The sequence below is a fragment of the Amphiura filiformis genome, chromosome 10 (assembly GCF_039555335.1).
Source record: "Amphiura filiformis chromosome 10, Afil_fr2py, whole genome shotgun sequence".
NCBI classification, from domain to species: domain Eukaryota; kingdom Metazoa; phylum Echinodermata; class Ophiuroidea; order Amphilepidida; family Amphiuridae; genus Amphiura; species Amphiura filiformis.
In genome coordinates this window covers 67,261,926-67,275,657 of record NC_092637.1, presented here as the reverse complement: position 1 = coordinate 67,275,657, position 13,732 = coordinate 67,261,926, and the positions used below count along the sequence as shown (strand labels likewise).

The 13,732-nt window shown below is 40.4% G+C and overlaps 1 protein-coding gene across 1 annotated transcript in view; it reads right to left on the bottom strand.

Moving 5' to 3' along the window:
• Positions 1 to 13,732, bottom strand: part of LOC140162061 (uncharacterized) — a 123,467-nt gene that overhangs the window by 38,499 nt on the left and 71,236 nt on the right. Inside the window, exon 4 of the mRNA XM_072185351.1 lies at positions 3,977 to 6,711. Coding sequence (XP_072041452.1) covers positions 3,977 to 6,711 — 2,735 coding nt within the window. The remainder of the gene's footprint in view (positions 1 to 3,976; positions 6,712 to 13,732) is intronic.

Here is a 13,732-nt window from a genome sequence, read left to right as displayed (position 1 = left end):
TACAAGTTGCAATACTGCACTGCTTCCTTCTATGCCTGCCTGCCTGCCTGGCTGGCAATGAATTAAATTGCATTCTTCAATAGGGCTTATATTGAATTAGAGTGGCATTCTTTGCTACATATCTAAATCAAGGCCAAGGCCATATGCATTGACTGAGTCAATTTACTACACAGCTGGCTGACTTGGCAATTCCAAGGACATGGCTGGTTATTATTGCCTATTCAATACACAATGCCACTGTGCCAGCCTTTGTTCTGTCAGTTTTGGTGTCAGCAGTATCCAGTGTTTTGCATGTGGTGGGGAGGATTCTTGATTTTTGATTTGGGTGTGATGATTCCGGAAAATTGCCCCAAAAATATACAAAAGTTTATGAAAATTGTGCCTAAAAGTCAAACTTTCTGTACTTCTATTTCATTTGTTCAAAATTAAAGCTATATTGTAACATTATCCATAAGGCCCTTCACAATTAATTCTTAGTTTCCTGTTTCATGGTTGAAAACTAGGGATGAGGCGACTTTTAATTATTAATTATTAATTATCTTTTATTTTCTTTATTTTAAAATAAGTGGTCGCAACCTACATCAAGCCATTTTGACAAGGAGCATGCATTTAATTATTTTACTACTATGTTTGATTTTATAAGTACCGTAACCACCCGGGTATAAGCCCACTCTCGGTTATAAGCCCACCCCCTATTTTTCGAAATATTTGAGAAACTAGGGTGCACTCGGGTATAAGCCCAGTACTAATTTTGACCAAATAATACCATCAAATCAATGGTGAATGAATAAATCTGACATCTCTTGAACAAAGCTTGTTGAATAATTTCATTTTAAGTTTGTTTTTCCTCTTTATTTTGAGGATTTATTAAGCCAATTTATGCTCAAATTTATAAACAACAGTGAGCTACAGTGAAGCATGATTACGATAATGATATGTGAGCAGCTAGGGTATTTCCCAGATCACCCAAACTGGTTACAGCTTGCTAGACCACACGCTCGATGCTCCAGGTATGCCCTTAAGCCCGCCCAGTAGACACGCTCTTTGGACAGTTTATGACATCCTTTAAGCCTCGCCCACTTGGCACATGTTATGCTTCATTAACATAAATTTTGGCACATCAACCGCTCTCTTAAATCTATTGGGGTATCATTACAAAAGTTGCTTTTTGTTCAATTTGATACAGTTCAATGCCTAAACGGAGAAAAACATGGACAGTAAAAGAAAAGGTAGACATCATACAGTGGCATCGGATGAATGGTCTAAACCAGACTGCAACAGCAGATGAATTTGGTTGTGGGCGCAAGTCTGTTCGAGAATGGGAGCAGAAATACGAGGAGCTATTGCAACTTTCCGGCGGATCAAAGACTAAAAAAATGAAGAAAGTTCATCCCGGGGCAGAACCACTCAGCCTGGCACTGGATTTTGAACTCTTGGAATATTTAAACATCGAGCGTGATAAAGGCTGTGCTGTTACAAATTTCATGCTGCAAAACAAAGCTCGGGAAATAGCAGTACAGCAACGCATTGCAGACTTTAGAGCCTCAAATGGCTGGCTACTGAGATGGAAACGTCGTAATAATGTGGGCATACGAAGAGGGACCAATGATTCCCAGAAAGTACCAGAAGATTACCAAGAACAATTGCTGGCCTTCCGACGGGCAATAATACACAAGCGAGAGGAAAAGGATTATGCTTTGAACAATATTGTGAACATGGATCAAACTATGGTAAGGTTTGATATGGTGTATAAACGGACAAATAATGAACGCGGACAACGCACTATACGCTTAGCAACAACAGGCGGTGCAAAAACAGGGTTTACAGTTGCCCTTGCTGCTTCCGCCAGGGTATTAAACTGACGGCGTGTATTTACTTTAAAGAGCGTAATGGACAGATCCCCCCACGTGTTCATGCAGCACTTCACATTCCTGACAATGTGAAAGTGGCAGCATCACCAAATGGTTGGATGCGTTCACCTGAAGTTGAACGATGGATTCGCAATAGACTTGATGCGGTGCGAGAACATGATGATACTGTCCCTCTGTTGGTTGTCCTTGATAGGTATACAGCCCACAACTCTGCCGCTACCAGAGATCTTCTAGAAGAGCTAGGCATTGATATTGTTTATATCCCTGCTGGTTGTACCAGTCTTGTCCAACCCATGGATGTTAGCGTCAACAAACCATTCAAGGATAAGATGCGTCAGATGGACCGAGTGGTTCTCAACACATGATGAGCGAACACCAGCCGGCAACCTTAGAATGGCCACTCGCCAGCAAGTCATCAATTGGGTTAGCACTGCGTGGGAATCAGTAGCAGAGGACATTATTGTTACCGCTTTTTTGAGATGCGGCATCTCAAATGCCATGGACGGCACAGAAGATGACGAAGCGCGTGATGAGTTGCCTGATCCTGATGAACAAGATGATCTGGAGAATGATGCTGCAGGTCTCCTATTTGACGATGAGGGGGAAGACTCCGATGATGATATTGACTTTGAAGGATTTGAAGAGGAGGAAATGAATGACATTGAACAATGAATCTAAAAATTTGGTAAAGAACTTACAATGAACAATGGAAAACAGAAGTTTGGTCAAGAAGATTTGTTCTTGAATGTTTGTTTTTCTTTGAATAATTATTGTGATGTGATCTAACAAAATGAATCAGTTGTTGCCCATTTGTTTTTAATATTGCACTGTTGCTGAAATTCCCGTTAAAATGTAATCACTTGCAAGTTTTTTTTTCAAAAGATAATCAGTTCAAAAACAAAACACCAACAAGAACATGTTTGATAAATACAACAACCAAGTCATTGCGCTAGATTGCATCACAATAAATTGATAGCAAGGTTGTCCTGTACCGTCTGATTGAATTTTTTAATTTTAGTCATTTTAGGGGGGGGGGTGGTTGTGGTCTGTGTATGACTGCTGATACAATGACACTGTACATGGTTTGCTTGACTTGATAACTTTATTATGATCACCTTTTTTTTTTTTATTAAAAATCAGGCATAGGCCTAAATATTATACAAATTTGGAAAAAAAAAATTCCATACACTAGCCCCTCCCGGTATAAGCCCACCCCCATTTTTTGAGTGAAATCGCCCATCTAGGGTGGTGGGCTTATACCCGGGTGGTTACGGTAATGGTACAATTAAGTTCTATGTTTATTCATCATTATAGATGATATGATCAAAGTCAGAAAGTAGCAAATGGTAGTCATTAAAAGTTATTTTTAAAGAGAAAATCCAAAATATAAATAAAATAATTTAACATTTTGCAATTCTCTACTTTAGACGCGGGCGGGAAACAGGAAACTAAGAATCAATTGTAATTGGCCTAAGAAAACAGACATAATTCAGCATCGAAGTGGTTACGTAATTCTCTTGGTTACCGGATCACGCTACTTTGGTATGCCTTCGAGTGCCATATACTTTATGTGGTGATCATTTCGATCGTGGTTCATTACTCTAGCGCGTGATCCCGTTGACATAGTAACATTACGTAACCCGATACTGAATAGTTAGCTTTCACTGTCAGATATGTCCACTTTCAACTTGGGGCCAAACAGATGAAGCAACAGGAAGAAAATCCACTATTTCATCAGCAAACATCGATCTTCAACATCTTCAAAGATATCTCAAATTTGCATAATGGTCTTAAATATTATATACTCGTTTAGATTGTAGAATGGAATAATCCATCATTCACCTTGCGATTATATTCATCACATTCCTATATTATCATATAAATAATTCAGTTCACTAAAACAAATCATAGGATCCACAACATGCTCATCTATCAAGACACAGTTCTTTAACCCCAATACATTTGCACATTCATTGAATGACCTTTGAAAATTTGGGTACAAAAACGCATCAACTTGGTCAAATTTTGCACTATGATTGTTTAATTGAGATTATTGAACTATGCCTTTGGGATGAGGCCATTGTGGTCCATAGTGATAATCTTACCTGTCTCTCTGCTTCCTTGGCTTGTCCAGACTCCGTCTTCGGTATCGCCGTCCCCGCTGTTATACTCCCAGACACTGGTGACGTGCTGAATGTGTACGGAAGATGGAGCTTGCGTAACGATTCCTGAAAATGTCTCTGCACAGCAGCTTGTGCATCCGACGGTGGGAACTCCGCATAATGACGTACTGAAGACTCCCTGGATGCGGTCGCGGAGAGATCTCGCTGCGACGCAGAAGCTGGAGCTGGTTGAGGTGTATGCGGCGTACGAGGTTTATCATGGTGTGGTTGGTTCGGTGCCACTGCGGCATGAGCAACCGATGGCGATTTCTCACTGGCTTGTTGCGCTACTGCTTGTTGATGTAGATGGCGCTCTATTTCTTCCTGTTGTTGTTGTATGATCCATGTAGGTGGTATTGGCATCCCTGCCGCTTGCTGCTGTTGCTGCCATAATTGCTGCAATTGAGCGGCAGTCATACCTGGATGGATTCCTTGGATTGCTGCAGCGGTACTTGCGGCATGCTGCAACTGCGCATATGATATCCCAGGGTGATGTAATCTCGCCAGGGACTCCTGATGTATATAACCAGCAAGATGTTGCCGCGTATGCAAATCATGTTGATTAAGAATGCGGCTAGATCGCAGGATACGCCCAGCAGGGATATGGCTGGACCCTGCCAGAGGATGCTGCTGATATATAGCGGCCTGAATGTGCGGGGAAAACATCGGATGACGTGCTGCGGCTAGAGGATGATGGGAAGGTAATCGGCCAGCAGAAGGCACAAAAGCGCTGGGACTAGCTCCTATACCAGCTGAAAGAGTGACCGTCGGATGAAGAGTACTGTGTTGGGATGCTGCAACGCTTGGGGCAGATAATGAATGCGTTGGAGAGGGCGCTCTTGCGACACCTCGCTGGTGGTGTTGATAAGCCAGCTGATGTTGTACGGAATTCACGTGGATAACTTCCGTGTCCGTCAAATTGGGATCACGATATACTTGAATCGGCTCCCGTAGTGCTGATGCAAGAGGGCGCTCGTCACTCTGGTCACTATCGATATCTTTACTGTGCAGCTCTCTGCTTTTCAAGTCTAGTTCTCTTGATGGGTCCCGAATAGAATCGAGATTCTTTCCCCTGTCCACAGGTGCAACAATATTCACAGCTTCGTGTCTCTGTAATAAACCGCCTCTATCTTTCTCTCGTTCTTTTGGCTTATGACCGTCCACCCCTTCACTAACCGGTAAAGTTCTTTTGATGTCCTCCGATTTTACAACTCCGGTAACAGCAACAACCGGTGGTTTTGTTCCGGGTACAATGGGGCTTATTGCATTACTTGTCCGGGATATGACCTGAATTGTGTTCTGATGTATCGGTGACCAGTGATTAGCAGATGAGTGCGGCGCCGGTGGTTTTGACGGTAAAGTAGTTGTAGTAGTTGTGGCGGTCGCAAAATTGGGAGCGCTCGGCACAGTGATTGCCGAAGCTGATGTGGTAACAGAATTTGGTTGTGTATAAATGGATGCTGCAGGTGTTGTAATTGACCTTTGACCTTGTGTACTTACTGCAGGGTACCTCCGGGGTAGCTCAACAGCTGGAGGTTTGTTTCTTGTATTATTATCGTCCGATGACAAGCGAATTTTGCCATTATCCGGCTTTAACACAGAGTCGTTTTTCTTAAGTTCATTAACAATGACACGTTCTAATGTTGCCTCTGTGTTGCGTATGATGTTTGCAACTGCAACAGACGTTGGGATCGACTGTGGTCGACGTGGCGGAGACGTAGAAATCGCTGCCGGTCGACGTGGCTGTACACTCTGTGTGAGAATAGTCTCACTAGCACTACTTGTGTTTAACAAGGGCATATGTTTAGGTTCAGGTTTAGTACACATGGGTTGACAAACTGCTGTTGATGTAACTGCTGCTGTTGATGTAACTGCTGTTGATGTAACTGCTGCTGACACTGCTGCTGCTGACACTGCTGCTGTTGGTATCGTTGCATTGCTATTAGTGTTCACTATTGGTGATGATGTTGTTTCTGATTGTTGTGACACAACAACAGGTGGTGTTTTATTAGCAGCTACAGCGGCTGCTGTTGCTGCCGCTGTTGCTGCTGCTGAGGCTGCTGCTGCTGCAGCGGCGGCTGCTGCTGCTACTAACACAGACTCTTCTTTCTGTTTATCTTTATCTTTATGTTTGTCTTTTTCCTTTTTATCAGATTTATGATGTTTATGCTTGCTTTTATGTTTAGACTTTTCCCCAGTCTCGGTACTCTCGTTATCTTTGGTGCTATGCTTATCCTCACTGTGTTTTTTACTTTTATGTTTATGATGTTTGGACTTCTTCTCTTCAGTTTTATCTGATTTATCAGCTTTGTGAGTTTGTTTGTCTGAATGTTTGTCAGTATGTCTACTAGAATGACGTTTCTCTTTCTTCTCTTCTACTGGCTGTTTCTGAGAGACTTCGGCGGAGACTGTAGATTGTGTACAAGGGCGCTTGGGTGATGCTTTCTTAGTCTCTTCTACAGGCTTGTCATCGGGAGTTTTGGCACGAGTTCGGTGAGAAGGAGGAGCAACCTTCTCTTCTTTATCTCGTTGCTGTTCCTGAGAGACTTCGGCGGAGACTACAGATTGAGTACAAGGGCGCTTGGGTGATGCTTTCTTAGTTTCTTCCACAGGCTTTTCTTCTGTTTTCCTTTTGCGCTCTTTCTTGGGCTTGTGACTGCCTGATTTAACTGGTTTTTCTGTAAAAGAGAAATCAAAGAGAAACAAATATTTAAAATCACATTCATGATTAAGGCTGAACTAATTTAAACACATAAAATTTACATTTCATAATCATAACATGAATTTTCAGCATCAAATGTAACACAAATTGCATCCAAACAAAATGTACACAACAGAAATTGAGCATTTATTCAATTCAGGGATTTGCAATAGGTGGCCCACAGACAGACCAATGCAGGCCATGAGTAGCTCTGAAATGCGCTATTCCATGAGAAATCCATACACCCTCTATGGAAGACATGACCTTAATCTTTTACATAAGGAGTGTGAATTGTAAATGTGTAGAAGATTAATTTAAGGTCGTGTAGGGGGTGTATGGATTTCAACTGGAATAGCCCAATGTTGAGTAAACATATAGCAAACCAAGGTGTATTTAGATGGCCCGTAAGCAAATGTAGCTGGGAACCCCTGTTCTATTTTATTCAATATCCTACCCAACTTTGGCTTTAAATATAAATCTTTGCATGTATACTGCAATTCAGGTCTGTGTGCCAATAAATTATTTTTACGATTTACTGTACAACAATAGCCAAATAGGCCACAATACTTGAGAAATGTAACAAAAGCCGTAAACGAATCAAATAAATAATTCACTTGATTATAAATAATAAGTCACTTGCTAGCAGTCTGCACCCACCCATGCATGCACCCCAGCGCGTAGAAACACGCACACACACATGGGTGACCCATTAATATATTGCATATGGCTTCTTGCTTCAACATACACAACAAGAATTGAAGCTCTTCCTTTCTATCTCAAAACCACCGACTCAATACTAGGCTTGTTAGTACTCATTGTAAAGCATTAATCATGACAATTCCAAATATGGTAATAAATTTTAATAATTTTGGACAATGTAATAATAAAGTAAAATTTATAAGTTGTCAACATCTATATGCATAAAAGGTTAACCATAGTTTGAATACAAGCTTTTTGTCTTTGCTAATGTATCCTATTTAAACCCGTCTGCTGTCGTTGCTATAATGTTAAAACGACTTTATGACAATGTTATTGAAACTAGATCGACCGTGAAATAATTCGCCCACACACACAGGCATTTAGCTACTCTATGTCGCATATATGCATGCATCTATAGCTTGCTTGGTTGTTCAAACCATTATTGCCTGGCTTCACTGTCAGACATGTAAACTGTCATATATTTACATGCAGGAATAGCTTTGTGATAAATTGGATCAGATAAAAATATTGATGTGGATAAAAAAATGTTCATGCACATAATTCTGTAATTTAAGAATTTGGATAAATTTGTGAATATTTCAAAGATTGCAGAGGAAGTGTATTTTCTATTTTCCTTGATTGTGAAATTTTCATGCACAAACTATGTTTGACGTAATGTGTGCATGACTGGTATCTGGGCTAGTGTTATATGTAGGCCCTATTATGTGCCTGCCATGACTGCTATTGGGGCTAGTGTTTAAATGTATTATGTGCCTGCCACAAAGAATCACAGTCTAGATAAACACCCATGAATTTAAACTCTCTCCTGCTGCTCTCAAAATTACAATGCGCTTACTACATCGTCCAATAAAGCAAACCTACAATGACTCTGCCCTGTATACAACCATATTAAATGACAGACTGGATGGTCTCACAGGCCTACTTACAACATGGCTATAGCCAACATTGAATTGGCAGAGATTCCCAAACTGTAAAGTGCGACAACCATGTTTTCAAGATCTACTTGCTAGTTTTTCAAGATAAGTGGGACCAACTGACTGCAGGAAAACAATCTTTTGTTGTTATAATTTCAATCCTTAATGCTCTGCATACTAGCCATAGGCTTCACCATAAGTAGTCCAAGTTTGGAGACATTTTCTCAAAATATCAACAGCTGTCTTAAGAACCACTGAACCCGTACTAGGCTTGCTTGTAGTTGTACCCGCCCCAATGCATTTTTCATGCTGATTCCAAATATGGTCATGAACATTTACAATTCTGAATATTTTGAATTAAAAAAAATGAAACTTGTTGTCTGCAGTCAATACCCTGGTGGAGGGTTAACCCTGCCTGAGGGTCAAGGAAACCATTCAGTAGTTGAAACAAAACAATAAATGGCAAACTGGTTATCGGCTTTATTTCCACTTGCCACAACAATAGACTAATCCTACAATAGATTGGTCTGTTAAATTATATTTAAACATTTCAACCTATTATTACACAGTACAGTAAACTGCCATAATCATGCAAAGTAGCCAGTTGATTTAATACTGGCTATCCGCTTTAGACAGTGCCATTTTGTGTTTGAAGGTGTAGGCCCAATGCTTATGATTTACCATAACAACAATCCTCAATCATGCTTAGCCCCCCCCCCTCCCAATCGATCTTGGTAACCACTCCCCATCCCATTTGAGTGATTCACGCTATACTGGTAATTCTATGTTACAATATGATGCTAAAATATGTTCAGAATTTCAGGAGAAGGTTTTATTGCAAGCAACCATGACTGCTTCAAAATAACCCGCCAACTCACAAGCTCATTGAATTACAAATATCTTTTCCATCGTTAATCATGTTGTAAATTTAGTACATAGGCCTAAGCCTCAGTTTTGCATGTTTCTACTGGACAAAGGTTGGCGGGTGATGCGGTTTAGTTTACAGTGTTACCGGTTCATGTGCTGAGTGGAAACATACAACAGTTTGGACACCCGGCAACCGTACATGCGGTATGACACCCGGTATTTTCTGCCAGTAGAAACACAATGGTTAACAGTTGCTAGGTTTTTGCTTTTTTATAGGCCTATAATATATTTTACATGATCCCATCATCCTTCGACCAGGTCACGGTTTCCATTTGATCCTAAATACCCAGTTGACCATTGATTTGATTCCCCTTTTGACCACTGATAACTAACCGATACTTCATTGATCTTATGACCTGCTCTGCCTTTAAATCCTGCATCTCTAATTCATCACAGCCTTTTCATAATATTGCTAGTGCTATACATGACAAACAGCTATTCTCACAATAAAACTGTATCCTGATCCTAAGGCCTGATCTCCAATAGCTGCCCTGTAGACCCAAAGGGCTGGGCGGAGCAGCGATGCAACCTCTGGATAGTATGCTAAAAAAAAGAGGCAAAATTAGTACCCAGCAGCTATTGCAGATGAAGCATCTACCTACTCCTTGTCCTAATTTAATGCTTGGATGCATTTGTGTTCATGCCATAAGCTCACTGGAAATGACAATTATTTCGCATGACTTGCTACTCATGTTAATTAACCCTGACTGGTAAAATCCTATACAAACATATGCAAATTTAATACTTGCTACTAAAACAGAATTTATAAAAAAAATTTGATTATTAAAATGTTCTTGACCCATTCAGCACAGTAAGAATTGAATTCATCCAAGTCTACTGGTTCAACTTCAAGCTAGTGTTTTTGTATGTTGTTCAAGACACTGTTCATATGACCTGTGTTCCTCCTTTATATTCACAGCTGGCATGCATGCACTCAGGGTGATGTATTCATTATGCACAGACAATAATTGGAGGGGAAAGGAAACTCTTATTCAATACGCCATTTTGAGTTCATAGCCTGGCCAGGCATTTCTGTCTGTACACATGATATGGTGCATATGATTGGTATACAGTATGCTGGAGGGATTGAGGAATAAAGTCCGATGTATACTCCACTTCGCGAGAAGCTGTGATAAAAAAATTAATTTGCAGCTTCGCGCGAAGGCATTCATGTATACTTCATCAAAATATCGCCGCGTATCGCGAAGAATTGTTGCCTGCTTTGTGCTTTCATATGGAAACTTCGCTGGCCTACCCCCCAAAAGTTGAACCAAATCCAACTCTCCGCAAAGCGAAAAAACCTGCTCCACGAAGGAAATTCCTTCGCAGAAGTCGTAAAACTTCAGCTCAAATTACTTCGCGGCCTGCGAAATCGCGGTCACGAAGTGGAGTATACATCGGACTTAAGCATTGCAAAATTCAACAGCTACATGTACTGATGTAGTTACTTAGCCACTTTTCAGGGCTACATGTACTGAGCTTGTATTATAGGCATATTCGTATAGTTTGAATGAATTTATATCATCCATGATCCATGACCATGAGCCGGAGTCTCTGTACAACACATTTAATTAATGTTTTTTATATGATTGGTAATATTTTGTAACTGTGTGACATGGCCATAAGTAAAGCCATCTAGGCCTATCAGTAGTATATGGCTGGGTTTCTCTTACTCTCGCTGACACAGTACTATAATACAGCTCTAATATCATAATTTCTTCATTGGGTTACCCTATAGGCCTACTTAATAACCTTGTCAAACATTTTAAAATAATTTTGCCAAAGCTTATGAACTAATGAAGAAAATAGAGCATAAAAAGAATCTGGAGAGTTAAAGCGTAAACATTGCCACATTTTGTAATATTTGGATGCAGACAACAAAACAAATGTCTGAAAGTAATAAAGGAATAAATCATTGGAGTGTCATGGCTCATCCATCATATATACAAGGTCATGTGCCAAGTACATAAATAGCCTAAGCTTGCTGGCTTACATACATGTATGCTAGGGATGGCTTCAACAAAGCAGACAGACATTCATTCATGGTTCTTGTTATTTTAATATCCATCATTGAACCATTCAACAGTGCTGTTCTGCATCATGTATTAACCTGTCTCACAGTCTAGTGACTTACCTAAATAAATGAAGAGTTCACATGCAAAACTTGCAACAGTTTTGCATTTATAATTATCCCTAACCGCACTGAAACTCACTAAATCTCACTTGGAAAACCACTGCGCATGCATGCATTCCATGTGATACCATGATGCAATCGACCTAAGTCATATACCCAGGGAATCGCAAGCCAGCGAAACCCCCTGTGGCTACAGATCGTTGATCTTCTGCTTGGGATGCAAGGGGTCCAAGCCCGGGGGTCCAAGGTTCGAATCCCAAGCGACTTCTTTGTTCATTTTCTCTTCTTTTTCATTTCTTCTACCCTTTCCGATGGCAAAAACCATGGGTTCAGGTTAGGGTTAAGGCCCATGCCAGAAAATTTGGGCTGCCTGGTTAGTTAGGGACTTTGCTTTTAATCTATGAGAGATCAGAAAACAGGCCCTACTCATCATGGGACTACCTTCTGCACCACCTTTGCAATCAGTTGAACCAGGTCAGTCCATCTACTCACTTATTTTTATCTTGCAAATATTTGTGCTGAATAGTGAGTGTATGAGTTGTTGACTGAGTGAGTAGGCAGGTTAGCTAGCTATCAACCCAGTCAGCCAGACAGTGGATATCTTGTGCAAACAATCATTAGCATACAATTATACACTTCCTGTGTGTAGTGTATAACATAGGTGCTGTATGCAGCCAAGCTCTCATGTTATCATAAAGGGGTCATGTATATTTGGCTAGAAACAGAAATTTCTTGTTTCTCTCAAAAAAACCACAAACAAAAGTGTTAATGTGTCTTTTTTTTTTGTGCCAAAATTTAGTATAATGTAAATTAGGATCTGGACTTAGGTCGGCTGGACTTTTCAAATTTCACTTTTTTAACAGTCCGCCCCAGTCAAGTTCTAGGCCAGGATTAGAACAAGAGCACACATTTTGCATGCAACTTTGGAGACGGTTGGGTCAACCTATCTGCTATTCCAAACACTTAATTTCCTCATGTATCTGATGGCAGACCTGATCATCTATTTCACTTCGGAATAGAACTAGCCCCATTCCCAAACCGCGACGCCTCTCGAACAGCGGGCAAAGCGAGCAGTGAGCGCAGCAGAGAAGTACTACAGTTGGGAAATCTTTAGATCATCATGCATCATACAGATATCAGAGTACAGCCCAGAAGCCTGAGCTACTTCGGAATTGCAGACCTTCTCAGCTCAGGTATAGGAGAGTGAACCTTCGGAATAAGGTACTCTATTAAACCAGCTTGAAAGAATTAGAGCTCAATTTTCCTTCTTTAGAAAGCTCCTAATGACAAACATGACTAATAATTTGCTTGGCTCACCTAGAGGTCACATCAGGTTAGGCATGATAGTGGCAGGCAGGATAATTTCAACACAATAACAGGTTCTATGTTGACCCCCTACTCACCCCAGCACTCTCTCCCACTATGCAGCCTGCTGGCAATCCGAATTTCATGGAAATTTCTGTGGCGATTTGATACCAGTGTTGAAACCAAAGTCAATTTTAACAATATTAAACCTTCACCCTTTTAGCAATTTATAGGCCCTAATGATTAACAAAGTTTTCAGTGATATTTTTACAGAGTATAATTTAATTCATTTCGGCCTAAAACCTTTTTAGTGCCCCATAGCAGATTTGCATCACCTCACCAACTCCTCCACATCAAGATCAAGAAGGTGGGGGGGGGCTTGTCATTTGACTTTGAGATTTGAGAGAGAGAGAGTATGGTTGAACTGCATTCATCATGAATATTATATAGGCAGCAAGTGAACTCCAATCATTAATATTGCACAGCCATTAATATTTCACCAAGACTCCTGGAACACAGTATTTTTCTTCTATGTTCACAGATATGCTAGGTATCCTAGGTGAATTCAAATTTGCCATCAAACTGCATCATTTTATATATCAAATTAAAGCCCTTGAGTAAACAAAGCCAAAACTGAAAACCTTTTTTTTTTCATAGCACTTTCCGTAGCAAAGTTACATCTTGTCAAAGCCTGACTTTCATCAAAAAAGATTAATCTAGCAAAATTCCCCAAAACGGCATTTCGGGGGTGTTTCTAGATCTTAGTCTCATGGCGATAGCAGCTTTTTTTAATGGAACTGCTATCAAAATCCCTCTGAAATTCCATGTGCGGGTGACTTATCACCATAAACAATTATATATTTGTGTCAAGTGAAGTATAGAAAACATATTTATGTAGGTTTCTTTCTTCGGGCACAAGTTTTAAATTTCTATGTAAAAATGCATTGACATTGTCGGCGAATTTGGCTGACCAGCAAATGTGTTAACTAAGGTTTGCC